We start from the raw sequence: 15,960 nt of genomic DNA, 5'->3' as shown, positions 1-15,960 counted from the left end.
GCATGTTACTTATAGAAGACCAGGAGGAAGAAGGCTCGGTGCACAGGTGAACGACCTGAGTGTGCCATATGTCGTCGACTAGAGCAACCTTGCGACTATTCCGACAATGAAATTTCGCCCATGACTTCCTCTGGAAAAAAGGCTGATGGAAAGAGTCATTCCACAATCTCTGACAAAGTAAGGACGTCCGCTAAGCAATGACTCTCTTCTAACGCCCCCAGGAGATCCAGTCTCGTTTATTGGCAATTGAATATCAACTTTCCGAATTGAGCAAAACAATGAAAGTGTACGGGAACCACTTTTTCTCTCTGCTGAGCAGGTGGCTAATACTGGTCAGAATATCATCGTCCCTACATTTCCAGGCGAATCACCAATTCCTGAACTCTTCCAGCCACTCGTCAACTTCTCAATCTCTCTCCCAGCCCCCGGACAAGGACACTTTGGTCTCCCAGGGCTTGCCGAGTTCGCAGTATAACAAATTACCGCCTCTAGACGTCATCCTGGGTGCCTGTGATGTCTACTTTCGATATTGCCATAATCAACCTTATTCCCTGTTCCATGAAGAAAGCTTTCGAGATAAACTCTCTTCGGGCGACATCCCCACTCATCTCCTATATGCCTTCCTCGCCAGCACCATCAGGTACACCGAAGATCCTTATTTCTCCGACAAGGTTGCCGCGCTGGCGGCTTATGCGAACCTTTCTTGGAAGTCTATTGTGATGCCTTGGAACGGGATACAGAGCGATGGTGAACTCAGCATTGTGCAGACTATCCTTCTTCTCGCCATCATTGATTATACGGATGGAAGGACGCACGGATCCTGGATCAAGGTAGGCCTCGCCATCCGCCTGGCTCAAGACTTTCGGCTCATGGTAGAGCCTGACCATTCACTACCTTTCCACCAACAGGAAGAGAGGAGACGAGTGTTTTGGTCTTTCTTCATCTGCGACAAACTAATCTCTTGCGGGCGTGATCAACCTGCGACGATTTCAGATGAACATTGCAAGCTACAGCTCCCTTGCGACGAGGTCGCATTTCGAACGGGAAATGCTCAGCAGACGCTGACCCTGGACAGGATCCATGGTGAAGAACATGCTACATCCCTAAGCTCTCTCAACCCATTTGCATTGTCCACCATTATGGCCTCAACACTCTGGAAATGTGCTCGTTACGCTCTCGATGAAGAGGAGGACCTAAGCCCGGGTGGCCAATACGCACCCTGGAATCCTCACTCCAAGTATTCTTCCCTCCACTCCACGCTCCTTCACCTAGAAACCAACCTCGGTCTCCACGAGCCGCTGAATGAGAGGATTCTCCAGCAGTTCACCAGCAATGGCGGCATGGTTGACCAACACCGTGGAGCCCCACTGGTGTTTGCACATGCCCTATTCCATGTCTGCCAATGTCTACTTTTCCACCCCTTTTTGCTCAAGCGGAGATTGAGCGGGCTTGGTTACAGAGCGCCTCTCAGCTTCCTAGTGCACGCTTTTGCCGCCTGTCAAAACGCAGCCAGCGCCCTGTCCAGATTAATGGACGACGTCAAGGCATTATGCTGTGAGACACTCACCACCCACTATGACCCGTTCTATGGCTATTGTGCAACGGTTGCGGCAGCTGTACACTCTCTCTTTTGTCTCTCGCCGGATTCGGTCATCGTGGCGGAGGCGACCAAAGCCTTCGACTCTAGCATGCAGAGTCTCAAGGAGCTGGCATTCTACTGGAGGAGTTGCGCATACATGAAGACACGGCTGGAAGAGTTCCACACACGATCTGTTCGCTACTCATCCCTTGTCGACCCCCGAGAGCAGGAGCTGCAATTGGAAGACGACGACGTGAGCGAGTTGCTCGAGTGCTTGGACTATTCACGCATGTCGACTCATCACCAGCGCAAAACTCAAAGTGCGACGACGGTCGCGGGCATCTCTCAATTCCCCAGTCCACTCTTCGATGAGTTTGTCAGTCTGCTGCCATTCTCCACGAATAGACAAGTAGGCGACATGTCCTTCGAACCCTTCTTCGTCGGCCCCATGACCCCAGATCTCAGCACCAATGCCGTCCACGTTCCTTTGGACATTCCAGTTAAACAATCTCAATCTACCGACCTACCGTTGTCGATCCCGCATGCTGCAGCGATGGTCCCCGAGTCATTTCCTGTGGAATCTGCCACCACAAGTTCCATTTCGCCAACCGCATCTCATAGATCGCAGGTACAAGCCTCTCGGGGTGTGTCATACGGCTCCACAAATCCGGTCAGCACTTTGATTCGGAATGGCGAGCTCTCCCAGTCTAGCCAACCTGATGATCCGTTTACAACAGTTCGTCCAAGGCGGGTGACGAATTCTTCGGTCTGTCAACGACCCTGGTATGAGCAAGATTCTGTTTAAAGATCGATGAGAGGCGAAGAGCCTTACCTGACGGCGGTGGGAGCCATCTTGGGTGGCGGTTTGCTGTTGGGAGTTCTGTTCAGCCAAATTATTTCCTTGAAATAGGCTATAATACCCTGTCACATATTTGAAGGTCTGCATGTGGCTTCAAATGTAGCGTTGTATATCTCCTTCGCCATGGTGTCTTCCAGACTAGCATGTCGCAATGGCCCTGCAATGGCTTGGTCATCAACAATCAACTAATATTCCACGACACCGGGCATAGAGTAAAAAAGCGCATAAGACTCATAATACGGAACATGATTTTCGCATACCATTCAGTTGGAGAACGAAGCATATCGAATTTATAGCAACCTGCTGTGAAACGTTCAATTCAGGGTACTTGAACAGTTTTTGTCACCAGCGCAGTCGAATAGTATCCTATAAGATCACAGAAATTGGCTATCTTTTGCTCTGTAGCTTCTATACCCCATGAGACTGCTTAAAGCCTTGAAGCCAGGATATTGACATCGGAGGCTCCCATATGAGTGAAATCATCTTTGAGCTATCGAGGAATGTACACTGAACAAAGGGCGGCATCAACATAAGGCTGAACTAGGCTGAACTAGGCCACATCCGGGCGTCTCGTGGACAGTGTTGACCTCATCCCAAGTCACTAGGCTGCGCTTGTACGTGTACGAGTAATCGCGACTAATAAAGGACCCCCGGTCGACAAAAGTGAGGACCATCATTCCTACGCGTGCGGAATCAACGTGCCCTGCTTTTGGATAGATTCATGGCTAGAAGCGGCGGGTGGTAATAATTCCTTGTGTGCTTCGAGTAGTTGCCTCGACCCTCAGACAATCACCTTTGTTCGCCTAGGGTCATTTATTTTCAACCCTTCATAAATCTTCTACATGAGATTAGCCACACGATTTGCGTGCTCCTCGCTCCTCTCCATTCGATCCTTGAGCCCACTGTGGTCTCATTCTCTGCGACCGACCGGAAGACCGCTTCTGTCAAACCCTCCCTCCAAACAGATTGGCCCTTCCCGGCCCTACGCCACGGTCATGGAACCTGTCAAACGCATAACGGACACTCTGGAGAAGCCGGACCTTGACGACCGATCATATCGTGTCATAGAGCTTCCCAATAAGCTGGAAGCGTTGCTCGTTCACGATGCGCAGACAGACAAGGCAAGCGCAAGTCTCAATGTTGACGTTGGAAACTTCTGCGATTCAACAGACATGCCTGGAATGGCACATGCTGTAGAACACCTGCTGTTCATGGGCACAGAAAAGGTAGAGTGGCCATTCGTACTGACATATTTGGTTAACGGCAGCTGACCGAGATGGCAGTATCCCGGAGAGAACGAATATAGCTCCTATCTTTCCTCCCACGCTGGCTACTCCAATGCATACACGGCCGGTACCCAGACGAATTACTTCTTCGAGTGTGCAGCACTACATGAAGGACAAGACTCCGCGGTGAACGGGGACGCAACGGGACCATTATATGGCGCTTTGGACCGTTTTGCGCAGTTTTTCTTAAAGCCTCTCTTCCTCGAGAATACTTTGGACAGAGAACTGAATGCTGTGGATTCAGAAAACAAGAAGAATTTACAAAGTGACGTTTGGAGACTGTCGCAGCTGGCCAAATCCCTGTCGAACCCTAATCATCCATACCACCATTTTGGCACCGGCAATTTGACAACGCTAAGAGATGAACCGGAGAAGAGAGGTGTCAAGATTCGAGATGAATTCATTCGCTTTCATGAGAGGCACTACTCTGCAAACCGTATGAAGCTGGTAGTACTGGGGCGGGAGTCCTTGGATGAGCTGGAGCGCTGGGTGGTTGAATTGTTCTCAGAAGTTCAGAACAAAGATTTGCCACAGAACAGGTGGGATGGAATCGAGATTCTCACAAAGGACCAACTGTCAAAGGAGATTCTCGCAAAGCCAGTGATGGAACGACGATCTCTTGAAATCAGCTTTCCGTACCAGGACGAAGAAGATATGTACGACACCCAACCGGCCAGGTACATCAGCCATCTGCTGGGCCATGAGGGACCGGGCAGTTTGTTCGCTTATCTGAAAGATAAAGGACTGGTGTCGTCGTTGTCCGCTGGACATCATCCCGTCTGCCCCGGCTCTGCATTCTTGGAGATGGACCTTGACCTGACGACGGAGGGTCTGAAGAAATATCATGAAATCGTGAAAATCGTTTTTCAATACATTGGCATGATGAAAGCCAACCCCCCTGTGGAGTGGATGTACGAAGAAATGAAAAACATGGCCGAAGTTGATTTCAGATTTCGACAGAAAACTCCGCCTAGCCGCTTCACCAGTGCCACAAGCAGTGTGATGCAGAGGCAGTTGCCCCGCAACATGTTACTCAGTGGTACAAGCAGATTGCGCAGGTTCGATGCCCAGGCCATCGTGCAGGCTATGCAGTACTTGCGGGAAGACAATTTCCGCCTCATGCTGGTATCCCAAGAATACCCCGGCTCATGGGATCAAAAGGAGAGATGGTACGGTACGGATTACAAGGTCGAACACATACCCACCGATGTCCTATCAGAGATTCGAAAAGCCCTCTCTTCCCCTCAGACTGAAGCGCCCAAGGAGCTGCATTTGCCGCACAGGAATGAGTTCATCCCGACCAAGCTGGATGTTGAGAAATTGGATATCAAGGAGCCAGCGACAGCACCCAAACTTCTACGTAATGACGAGCTGGTTCGACTTTGGTGGAAGAAGGACGATGTGTTTTGGGTTCCCAAGGCCAACGTCAATATCAGATTGCGAAATGCACTCACGGCCAGTAATCCGGTCAACTATGTCAAGACGATGATTTTCGATTCCTTGGTTAGGGATGCTCTGCAGACTTTTTCTTACGATGCTGAAATCTCCGGTCTTGGATATGCGATCGCCACCCATCAACTTGGTCTGGACATCAGTGTGCATGGGTACAACGACAAGATGGCTGTCCTCTTGGAAAAAATCTTGATTACTCTCCGCGACATCGAACTCAAGCAGGATCGTTTCGATATCATTAAGGAGCGCATGGAACGAAGATTCAAAAACTGGTACCTTCAGCAACCATACGGCCAAGTAGGCGAATACACAAGATGGCTATTGACTGACCGTGGGTTCATGACCGATGCATTTGCGGCGGAACTTCCTCACATCACCTTTGAAGACGTTAAGAACTTCGGACCAGAGCTTCTCCAGCAAGCACATATTGAGATTTTCGCCCATGGTAACTTGTACAAGGAAGATGTCAAGAAGATTGCAAACCTTGTTGAGTCGACCTTGAAGCCTCGGGCTTTACCAGTCTCACAGTGGCATTTAAGACGGAACGTTGTCATTCCACCAGGAAGCAATTTCGTTTACAAGCAGACTTTGGGAGATCCGGCAAACGTCAACAACGCCATCGAGTATTATCTCGACATTGGCCACGTCATGGACATTCCGCTTCGTGCGAGGCTACAATTATTTGCGCAATTGACCGATGAACCAACCTTTGACCAACTCCGGACCAAAGAACAGCTAGGGTATGTGGTATGGAGCGGCATCCGCCCAGCTGCGGTGTCGATGGGCTACCGGGTGCTGGTTCAGAGCGCTCGGGATACCGAATACCTTGAAACGCGCATCAACGCATTCCTATTGAAGTTCAAGCAAGACCTGCAAGACATGTCTGAGCAAGACTTTGAGGGTCACAAACGAAGTCTCATCAGTAAGAGACTGGAAAAACTCAAGAACCTGAGCATGGAGACGAATCGTCTTTGGGCATACATTAGCGGCGAGTATTTGAACTTTTACCAAGTCCAACGCGATGTGGCGGCCATCAGACAGCTCACCAAGGACGACATCATTCAGTTTTATGCCCAATATATCGACCCGGAGTCACCTTCCCGGGCCAAGCTTTCAATCCATCTCAATGCACAGAAGCCAGCTCCTGTACCTGAAGTTTCGGCCTCTGAGAAGAAGGACCAGTTCGTAGGACTAATCGGACAAGCTCTTGGATCTCTTGGTGTTGATTTGGATGAACACAAGCTGAACACGCACTTTGAAAAGGTCGATCCAATCGATGACGCCGCCGCTACGAATGCCATCGAGGAATACATTGGCACATCCCTCGCGTCATCGGAGAAAGATCATGTCATTGGAAAAGTCAAGGAGGCAATGCCTCAAATTCTATTGGCTTCCAACATCAAGCCGGTGACACCACCTCCCAACGCTGTTGATGTTGCTTCGAAGGTTCCCACTCCTGTCATAATCGAGGATGCTTTCCAGTGGAAGGCTGGTATGCAAACCAGCAAGGCTCCCCTGGCTGTGGAGGATATTGCTCAATTCGAAGACCTAGAGTCGAAGTTGTGATTGTTAGAACAGCACAGCGATGGCGTTTGTTGTCAATCACATATGTAGAGGTAGAGATAGAATGTCACCACAGACTTACTGCATATGATTTACCAGAATCTATTGCACCTGACTAGAATCGGTAAATCTGGTGGTTGAAGCCCTAATTCGTTTAATTGTGACGCCCCCAAATTATTCCCCATCAACGTCAATGTAGTTGCGGTTCCCCGAATCATTGAACTAAATGGCTGCATCTCTGCAGAATACGCAGTCCAATTTCCGCATTGTGTCCTTGCAAGCTGAATTCCATGGTGGCAGTGTGACGATAGATGTTTGTGCTGTGTTGGACCTCTAATAATTGTCTTCCGCCTGCGATTTTCGACTCTCAACCGACGCTGGCAAGCGAAGCAACTCCCGAGTGAAAGAAGATGTCAACTCTTACGACTACAACACTCAAGTCGTCCTACCCGTATAGGCCCTCCGTCCTCTTGAGGTGGTCTCACCATTGACGAGTGCTACAGTCCTATCCTTCCTCCCCCATTCACTGCCAATCAGCCTGAGACGATCCGGCTGTACCCTTTATCAAACTACACCTTCGGCACCAAGGAAACACAGCCAGAAGAAGATCCATCGGTCGTAGCAAGGCTGAAGAGGCTGGAGGAACATTACGAGAAATATGGCATGAGACGTACTTGCGAAGGCATATTGGTTTGCCATGAGCACAACCACCCGCAGGTACTGATGTTGCAGATTGCAAATGCCTTCTTCAAGCTGTTAGTTTTGAACCTCTGGGAAGACAACGACGAACGGAGCTGACGCAAAGGCTTGGTCCTAACTAGACCGGGTGACTATCTCCCTCACGACGCCGACGAGATCGAGGGCTTCAAGATGCGATTGAACGAACGACTGGCTCCCGCAAATCCGAAAGAAGGCGACACAGAATGGGACGTGGGCGACTGTATCGCACAATGGTACGGCACCCTATGCTACATGTGTCTTGTCCGGCCTTGGAGACAGGGAGGGACCGCCATGGGAGGTCATCACTGATGCTAACTTCGATATGTGCGTGTTTTCCAGGTGGCGCCCCAATCACGAAACTTTTCTCTACCCATTCCTTCCCGCCCATGTCTCGCGGCCGAAAGAGCTGAAGAAGTTGTACTTCATACATTTGCCGCCCAGCAAAGTGCTCAGTGTGCCGAAGAACATGAAATTACTGGCTGTTCCACTGTTCGAATTGTACGACAACACTGCACGGTATGGTCCGCAGCTGAGCGCAATCCCGCATTACTTGTCTCGATATCGATTCGAATTCGTCGACGAGGATGGTAATGTGAGCAGTGTCATGCCAGGTGCTGGAGAGATGCCGAATCCGCAACAGACAGTCAAAGTACTTGTTGGGCAGCAAGAAGAGGAAGGGCCTACGACAGAGGTCAAGGGCGAAGCTAGTGCCGATGTCGACGTGAAGATTGAAAACGGGGACTGAATTCGCAGTTTGGGATCTGAACGCACGACAACGCCATCACAGCAAACGAAGCTATAGGCGGCGTCTACAATCTTCAGTACGCCTTCCCAACGTACATGTCCAATTAAGTTGGCATCGAGACCCACAAACGGCCATGATCACCTGCACGACGCACTCTGGGTTTGGTCGAGATCCAAGGTTGATGCCCAACGACATTGATCCTGCCACTTTGGGTTCAGGAGGTCGGCTTCGAGGTTTCAGCCAGGGTCTGGTTGGGGCATGATCATCCACAATCCTCGAATGAGCAGAAGGTCAAACTTCTCTGATAGCTTCTGAGTTATTGTCCCTGTGTGATAGTGCCAATCCGCGATGGATTGCCGCATAGCTGAATCACTAGCAAAGTGGAATGGCAATGTTGCTGGCTTGAGATATAGCTTGAGACTTACGAGATTCCTCGGAGACATGGAGGCAGAGTTTATGAGAAATGGCAAATGGGCAGCATGGGGCCAAGGGACCTCATCTCCATCCACTATTCTAGGGCAATTTCTGAGAGCCCATATGGATATTGTACTCCTTACTAGTGCAAGTCTTGCTATTGATCTAATTACCAACCTTGGCATCTAGTGCGAATACATCGTTCAGAACTAAAGAACTGCTATGGCCATGATTCAAAGTCAGGTACGGACTACTCGATGCTGGACGCTGTAGAAGTCTCGTGGTAATTGAACCCACGTGACAATATCCGCACGTGATCTAATTTTCCAATTACGGGGAAAAGTTACGCAGATTCCGGATCACCGACTTCAATCATCACATCCGCAGATTGACCCTTGTCTTCCGAAGAAATGCATCGCCTTGTCCCTGCTGCATACGAGGACACATGTGCCCCAGTATATGCAAGACGGCTCACCTGAAGCTCGTGTTAACGTTTCGACTAACTATGTATCGTGGATAACAGACACACGGCCCAACTACAGGGTTTTGGATATTTTCCTGCTGAATCTGAAAACTTGACAGGTCTCACCAGATCTGACGTGGCCCGACTCGTGTGCTACTTAGACCCCCGAGCCGTCACACGCACCTCGAGACCCTCTTGCTTGTTGAACCACGAGTTTGTCGTTTTCCATGTTTTTTCTGGCTCCCACAACTCCACATGGAAGGTTTTCAGCAAGTACGGGATGAGCTTGTGGATCTCGGCGATGGAAATGTTCTTGCCAATGCAGGTGCGAGTGCCCGCGCCAAAGTGCAGCATGCACTTGTCCATCTTTGAAATGTCGCCTTCGAGCCATCTGCCAGGGCGGTATTGGTCGGCGTCGTCTCCGAACACGCTCTTGTCATAGTGTATGACGGCTCCATTCATGCCAACGCGGTATCCGGCAGGGATGTATGTCCCACAGAGTTCCAGCCCCTCGAGGGGGACGATTCGAGCCATGGTCAAGGCGACGCCGGGATGCACGCGGAGTGCTTCCTTGATGCAAGCGCAGAGATACGGAAGTTTGATGGCCTCCGCGTACTTGACGGGCGAACTCAATTCACCTCTCTCTGCGGCATCGTCGAGTTCCTCCAGGAGCTGCTTGTAAGCCTCGGGGGTCTTCATGAGGTGGTAGAGAACTGAGCGGAAGCCGATGGCAGTGGTATCCGAGCCAGCGAACCTGGAGGGACTAGTCAGCACATCACGAAACCAAGAGCACACGATGTGGTACACTAACAATGCAACATAAGCCTCCTGTTGGATGTCTCCCAATTGGAAATCCACCTTTTCGCCTTTCTCCTCGTGAATATCGTACAGTTGTTCTAGAATATCGGTTCGGCGGGATTCTTCGTCCTTGGACGTCTTGTCGAATCGCTCGGCGACACATCTTCTGGCAGAGACGCCGATGTTGTCAATGGCTTTGAGTGCCTTCAGTGAACCTGGGACCACGAGTGATGAAGCGAGGATGAGAGGTCGAATGTACGAAGGAGCAACGGCTGTGGCGCACAAGAATGGCAGCAGCAAATCCAGAGATCCGATCCAGTCGCCATAATCTTTGCCGGTCGCAAGAAAGCCAAATGCGTTGCCAAAGTACAATTCTCCAATCACATCGAAGGCATACCTGTGACTTGTCAGCTTTCATGTTTCAGGAGGGCCACGCAGAGGTTCCCACATCTGCACCCATTTGCCCAAGTCAAACGGCTTGGTACTGCCTTCCTCTTGCGCTATGCGTTTGATGAACATTTCCGAACACTTGTCGATGTACGCTTCGGACTTGAGCACGTTCGAGAGCGAGTACACATGGTTGAAGATACGCCTTCTCTCACCATGTTCCTTGTCGTTGAGGGTGGTGAACATATCCCGATGTTTACTGAAGTTCTGACTGTTCCAGACGGTATAGAAATCGGTCTTGTTAAGTGCGCCCGAGTTCCGATAGATTTTCTTGATCTCATCAGGCGAGGCGCAGGCAACCTCGTTGGGTGCTATCCGGAGAAGCGGGCCGTATCGTGCGTGCAGGCGTCTCTGGGTATGCTCCATATCCCCGCGAGCCACCTGCCGCACGTACCAGAGTCTACTGACTGACGCAAGCCATGGACCTGGGATGTTGCGCAGCGGATGGAAATGTCGAGCATAGACAATCCAGCATATCCAGTAGCCCACAAAGGCTGCCACTGACAGGACGAGGCCTTGGACGGAAAAGATGTACCTAAGCGAGGCTTGCGCCGACGACATCTCGCTCTATGGCAAAGTTATGTATTATACGGTAAGATAACTTGGCTCACAGCTGCATGAAGTTGCAGAGAAGAGAGATACAAGAGCTTCTTGTCCAAAAGGGGGAACCTTAGCAAAGGCGTCACCTCCTTGATATACCAGCATTTGCATGTGGGCTGAATGGCTCGTGACCGGCGGTGGCACCAGCTCCCTCGAAGGGTGCTCTAGCATATTGAGAGTTCCCTCTACTGCATATTTGCAGCAAGCCTGGGACCACCCCACCAGCGCAGCGTTCAACGAAGAGCAGTCCGAATGTATTTGGTCCTGGCAATCTTGGAGGGATATCTGCCCACTTTGCCCACCGACAATCCCACCGACGTCTCCCAGTGGGTTGACTGACTCGCCCACGGCATTCGGTCTCTCCTCATTGGAGAGAAGGGAGAAGTTCTTGGCTCCTCGCTTTGAGACCCTTGCTAGTCTGAAGTCGGTTAGAATGAGGCTTTGCAGAAGCACGGTTGATGGATCAAAATGGAGTCAACCGAGGCGAAGCGGCCAGCTTGACATATCACAAACACTTTGGGATCACGAAAGCCATCAACATGCACGACACATCCCCAATTCCCAGGTTTAGAGCGAAAATACTTGAAATCAGGGGCTTCGATTTTGGGTTCTACCTCTAGTAGCGTGATCCAAGTCCTTGCTGTGGCTACGGTGGATCAAATTTAGGATCACCCTGAGCCGTTCCTCGTGGGCCGCTGTTTGAAAACAGGTTAGCTCTTTCTGGAGCCGTTCTGTTTTCTCGTATCATCATTGCGGTCCTATATACTCCGTATGAACAGCCTCCACTACCTGCCATACCCCAAGCCTGCTCCACCGGTACCCAATCAACTGTGGCACCGTCTAAAGCTTGCTCAGAAGCAGTGGTGTTACTCGTATACTCGACCGAGCAACCGGAATTTCCGATCCGTTGATTCAAGGATGCAAATCCCTACCGACGTTAGGATGGTCTTTACTGCTAGCAATGACATTCCGTGGGCGCCGCAGGGCGTTAGCTCGACATGCATGATGTGTCCCGGGACGGGAACGTGCATCGGTTCCCAGCTGACGCACCTGGCGTGGCCACCCCAGTTGCTGCTGTCAATGAAGCTCGTATTCTTTCCGATCCGAGATCTGTTGCTATATGGCACCACTATTGTGAGTTATAATACTCGCAGGAGTACGAGGTTCTCACATCTCTGTCACCAAGTCCACCTTACAGGTAAGAGTATGTTTCAACTTCCCCTCGTACCAAGCCATCTTGCCCTGAAATGTGATTTGTCCTTGTCCACCAGCCTTAGTGACTTGCAAGGATATAGTACATGCCGGGACTCGAATTAGTCACCCTGAAACCAAACGTGACCCTGGTATGCTTGTTGCTGGCGCTGTACCCACCGTCCGGGTCCGAAATATTCCACCATCCCCTGGGTCATAACGCTCAACGGCTGGCGTAAGGGGAAAAGGGCTTTCTGGTTCTTAGCGCAGGGTTTTGCAGGATCCAGCCTTCTTGACCATTTGCATGCAGGCAAAGCCGAGCGAAATCCATTACCCATTTGCCCCCATGGCTGGTTTCGTTTGCCTCTTGAAGTCGGAGACATACCTTGTTTCTAGACGCAAAAGTGCAGATCGCAGCACTGTCCCATGGGCTAGACTGATGAACCTCTTGATCGCTTCGAGAAGACGCTGTGGAGCTGGAAATTCCTGTTCGAAGTTGTCCTTTTTCCATCTCATGCGAACGAGTGGTATATCAGAGTATTTTCCCTTGGGCGTTGCTCTTCCCAGGTGTGAAGTTTCTGGATCGTTTTTCCGCCGGATCGGACTTCTCTTTCGACAAGCACCCTCTCGATAGCCGACAACATGAGGGCCGGCGGGCTGATCTTCTTTCTCGTGAGCCTTGTTGCTCTGGGTCTGTCACAGTCTATGCCATCGTGTGCCGTAAGTTTGGAATTCCCATTGCCATATAGCCTGTGAACCACCAACGGCTGACCCAAATCCTCACAGGCTGACTGTCTTGCACAATTTTTGGGCAATTCTACCTGTGCCCCGACAGATTCTGCATGCATTTGTGCAGATTCGGTCTTGATGGGCAATGTGCAGGGATGTACCTTGGCCAGTTGCACCGTGAAAGAGAGTCTAGGTAAGCAGCTCCTCTTATCACTCAACATCGTCTTCCACCCGCTCACATTGAATTTGTAGCCGCCAAGAATGCCACCATGACTCTATGCAAGCAGCCCATCCGAGACAACACCGCGGTCACGCCCATTGTGACTGCCGTCAGCGGAATCATAGCCATTATATGTGTCATACTTCGTATAGCGGATCGATTCCCCAAATGGGAGACACTCCAATGGGCAGATCTCTGCGTTGTCATATCACTGGTGCGTAATTGACAAAGACGTTACAGAGGATTGGTCAAGGCTGATACATCACACAGCTACTTGCTCTTCCCATGGCGATTCTAGAGTTCTTCATGAGTAGCGATGGCTTCGGAAAAGACATTTGGACAATCACACCCGACAAAATCACTCAAATCGTTCAGGTGAGACTTGACATCTCCTGTACCTCGGAACTGTTTGGGAAAAGAGAGTGCAGCACACTGACTACCTCGAGCACTTTAGTTTACCTGGTTGACCGAAATCTTTTACATGTGTGTGATTGGTTTCACAAAGATGGCCCTGTTGCTCCTTTACTACAGGGTTTTCCCAGCGCAAACCTTTAGAAGATTGATCATCGGCAGCATGGCGGTCTGCGCTCTTTACATTCCCACTTTCGCCCTCGGCATTGCGATCCAATGCATTCCAGTCTCTTATGCCTGGACAAGCTGGACGGGTGAAACAAAGGGCCAATGCATGAACCTCAATGCGTTTGCTTGGGCTCACGCAATCGTCAACATCATTTTCGACATTTGGATCATCTTGCTTCCGATCCCACAACTTTTGCATCTCAAATTGGGACGCAGAAAGAAGGTTCATCTTGTCTTTATGTTTAGTATTGGATTTTTGTGAGTCCGCAACCAACGAGCACACAAGCCTGGTGTAACTCGCAAGGTGTCGCTAACATTGTTGAACAGTATCACCATTGTCAGTATTGTCCGACTGACTTCTCTTGTTCAATTCGCAAACTCTACCAATCCCACATGTAAGTACAACAGGATCCCTTCCTTACTTGTCATGCTTGTTTTGGTATATATGTTTTATGACGTTGACATGTGTCTTGAATGACTGACACTTTTGGGTTTTTCTTTGGTATAGATGACAACGTCCCTACCGCATACTGGAGTGTCCTCGAAGCTTTTGTCAGCATCATCTGCACATGTCTCCCCGCCGTCCGAGCGTTATTGCGAAAGGTCTTCCCGACTTGCTTCGGCAGCTCCTCCGACCCCAATTCGGAGTCGAGAACGTATCGAATTTCCCGACCTTCGGCACTGCGAAGTGCAGACCACTTGGGCAAATCCGGCACCCATTCTGCAAACGTCTACCCTCGGAGCGGTGACTCTGATGTGATTGAGTTGGTACACAATGATGACACCAAGGACTCCAAATATAACAACGGGTGGTGATTGCGACTGATGCCCTTGCCGTCGTACTTTGGCAATACATTGTTGTGTTTATCAGTTGCACCCTCCCCCCCCCTTGTCGTTGATGTTTCTGTTGGTACTTGGCCAGACCACACATGATATGATGGCTGAAAGGGGGTACGGTACCATGTTATCCTCGTCATCATCGTCACCACCAACACCACCCCCTCAGCTGGCGTTTTCTTGGTTTTTGAAAAATGTAACAAAAAGGACTTTGGAAAAGGAAAAGGAAAAGGCTCGCAAATTCGGAATCCACACACATACATATCACATACCTATACTTTATTGTACATCTATACAACGTACAAACTTTCGAAAACGGCACTTGGGCCGGTGGGGATTGACGGTGGGTTTTTTCAAGTCAGGGGCGATAAAACAGACAAAACTTATCTTGGGACGGCTGAATGGGAGGTGGGTTGTACGTGGTCGATCATGGTTGCCGCCGACAGGGCCTTTTGTCACTCTTTGTCCTTGTTTAAAATCGAGCCTCGAGTCTTTTGAGAACAAGTATAGAAAATTCCAAAGGTCCTCAAGGACACGTCAACTCGAGTTGGAATACAACCAGGTCCGTACAGTAGTATCTGTGTTTTGGTATTGGTGTCTTGTTGGCTTGTCGTTGGACATGGTACTCCGTATGTAGACCAGTGGTGACGAATCAGGTACCTAATGGGACGTACGGAGTGCGACTACAATACTATAAAGCTCGACCACGACTCAGGGTATCAATTCAGCACATGAGGTAAGGTTGTGAGTGTGTTTGTATTTCCTGTTCAAGTATTACTGAGTTTACCCTGTACTCGCAAGTTCGGAAGGGAAGAAAGATTTTGGTTGGTTGGTTTGTATGAATATAAATAATGATACATTACGGTGTTCACGCCTTGATGACTTCAGGCATCCCATTTCCAAGGCTTTGATACCTACCTACCTAGGTGAGATGGTTAGGTGGTGAAGAAGAAGAAGAGGGGGGAAAACCCCCCTCCCAAAAAACCCCCCTCCCCCCCCGGTCCTATATCAAACCCCCAGTATGAGGTGGGATGAGGTCGGTGTGGAGTATTTTCCAGACAAAGTATTTGACATAAAAAAAGTCATGTTGATCGGCGTTTGTCTGTTGTGTATGTGTGTGTCACGTAGTAAGATCATCGTTGACATTGACAAAAGGGATCTTTCTGTGTAGTAAAGCCGTGTGGGAGTCGTCATGGTGGTGGTGATCATGATGAGTTTATGATGGAGGGAGAGAAAACCCTTGCAAGTGGACAGTCATAGCCATACGGGGGGTTACTCACAACTCGATTGTCCGAGGGCCTTGCGATTTCAATCCTTGGTTTGCAGCGTACGAGTGAATCCACCTCTATAGATAAATATTCATGAAACCTCCTCTGTATTATATATGTAGTCAAATCACTTTTTTTTTCCCTCTCCATCTTCAATTCTTGTCTTGACCTATTCTCACACACGGCTCCCCGGTCTCTTTTTCTTTTCAT

The 15,960-nt window shown here is 49.9% G+C and overlaps 4 protein-coding genes across 4 annotated transcripts; all 4 read left to right on the top strand.

The window, feature by feature from the left end:
- Positions 1-120: 120 nt before the first annotated feature.
- PV06_05049 (uncharacterized protein) lies at positions 121-2,384 on the top strand (the record flags this gene model as incomplete). The annotated part of the gene is made up of 3 exons (XM_016406015.1): positions 121-177; positions 222-286; positions 338-2,384. The coding sequence occupies 3 exons, from the start codon at positions 121-123 to the stop codon at positions 2,382-2,384; spliced, it is 2,169 nt and encodes a 722-aa protein (XP_016264221.1).
- Positions 2,385-3,176: 792 nt separating this feature from the next.
- PV06_05048 (uncharacterized protein) lies at positions 3,177-6,897 on the top strand. Its single transcript, XM_016406014.1, has 2 exons — positions 3,177-3,664; positions 3,722-6,897. The coding sequence occupies exons 1-2, from the start codon at positions 3,281-3,283 to the stop codon at positions 6,740-6,742; spliced, it is 3,405 nt and encodes a 1,134-aa protein (XP_016264220.1). The 5' UTR covers positions 3,177-3,280; the 3' UTR covers positions 6,743-6,897.
- Positions 6,898-6,950: 53 nt separating this feature from the next.
- PV06_05047 (uncharacterized protein) lies at positions 6,951-8,811 on the top strand. The gene is made up of 4 exons (XM_016406013.1): positions 6,951-7,190; positions 7,243-7,494; positions 7,561-7,692; positions 7,799-8,811. Exons 1-4 carry the CDS (start codon positions 7,150-7,152, stop codon positions 8,202-8,204), a joined length of 831 nt encoding a protein of 276 aa, XP_016264219.1. The 5' UTR covers positions 6,951-7,149; the 3' UTR covers positions 8,205-8,811.
- Positions 8,812-12,475: 3,664 nt separating this feature from the next.
- PV06_05046 (uncharacterized protein) lies at positions 12,476-14,461 on the top strand (the record flags this gene model as incomplete). The annotated part of the gene is made up of 7 exons (XM_016406012.1): positions 12,476-12,837; positions 12,904-13,039; positions 13,099-13,280; positions 13,337-13,441; positions 13,521-13,903; positions 13,973-14,040; positions 14,154-14,461. The coding sequence occupies exons 1-7, from the start codon at positions 12,760-12,762 to the stop codon at positions 14,459-14,461; spliced, it is 1,260 nt and encodes a 419-aa protein (XP_016264218.1). The 5' UTR covers positions 12,476-12,759.
- Positions 14,462-15,960: the final 1,499 nt, after the last annotated feature.

Source organism: Exophiala oligosperma (assembly GCF_000835515.1).
Source record: "Exophiala oligosperma strain CBS 72588 unplaced genomic scaffold supercont1.4, whole genome shotgun sequence".
Lineage (NCBI taxonomy): Eukaryota > Fungi > Ascomycota > Eurotiomycetes > Chaetothyriales > Herpotrichiellaceae > Exophiala > Exophiala oligosperma.
The sequence above is the reverse complement of the archived record's forward strand: the minus strand, read 5'-3'. Positions and strand labels throughout refer to the sequence as shown.

Coding starts and splice junctions, on each gene's coding strand:
- PV06_05048 (XM_016406014.1), top strand. CDS start 3,281: ATGAGATTAGCCACACGATTTGCGTGCTCCTCGCTCCTCTCCATTCGA. Junction 3,665..3,721: donor TGTTCATGGGCACAGAAAAG/GTAGAGTGGCCA, acceptor CCGAGATGGCAG/TATCCCGGAGAGAACGAATA.
- PV06_05047 (XM_016406013.1), top strand. CDS start 7,150: ATGTCAACTCTTACGACTACAACACTCAAGTCGTCCTACCC. Junction 7,495..7,560: donor GCAAATGCCTTCTTCAAGCT/GTTAGTTTTGAA, acceptor GGTCCTAACTAG/ACCGGGTGACTATCTCCCTC. Junction 7,693..7,798: donor GGCGACTGTATCGCACAATG/GTACGGCACCCT, acceptor CGTGTTTTCCAG/GTGGCGCCCCAATCACGAAA.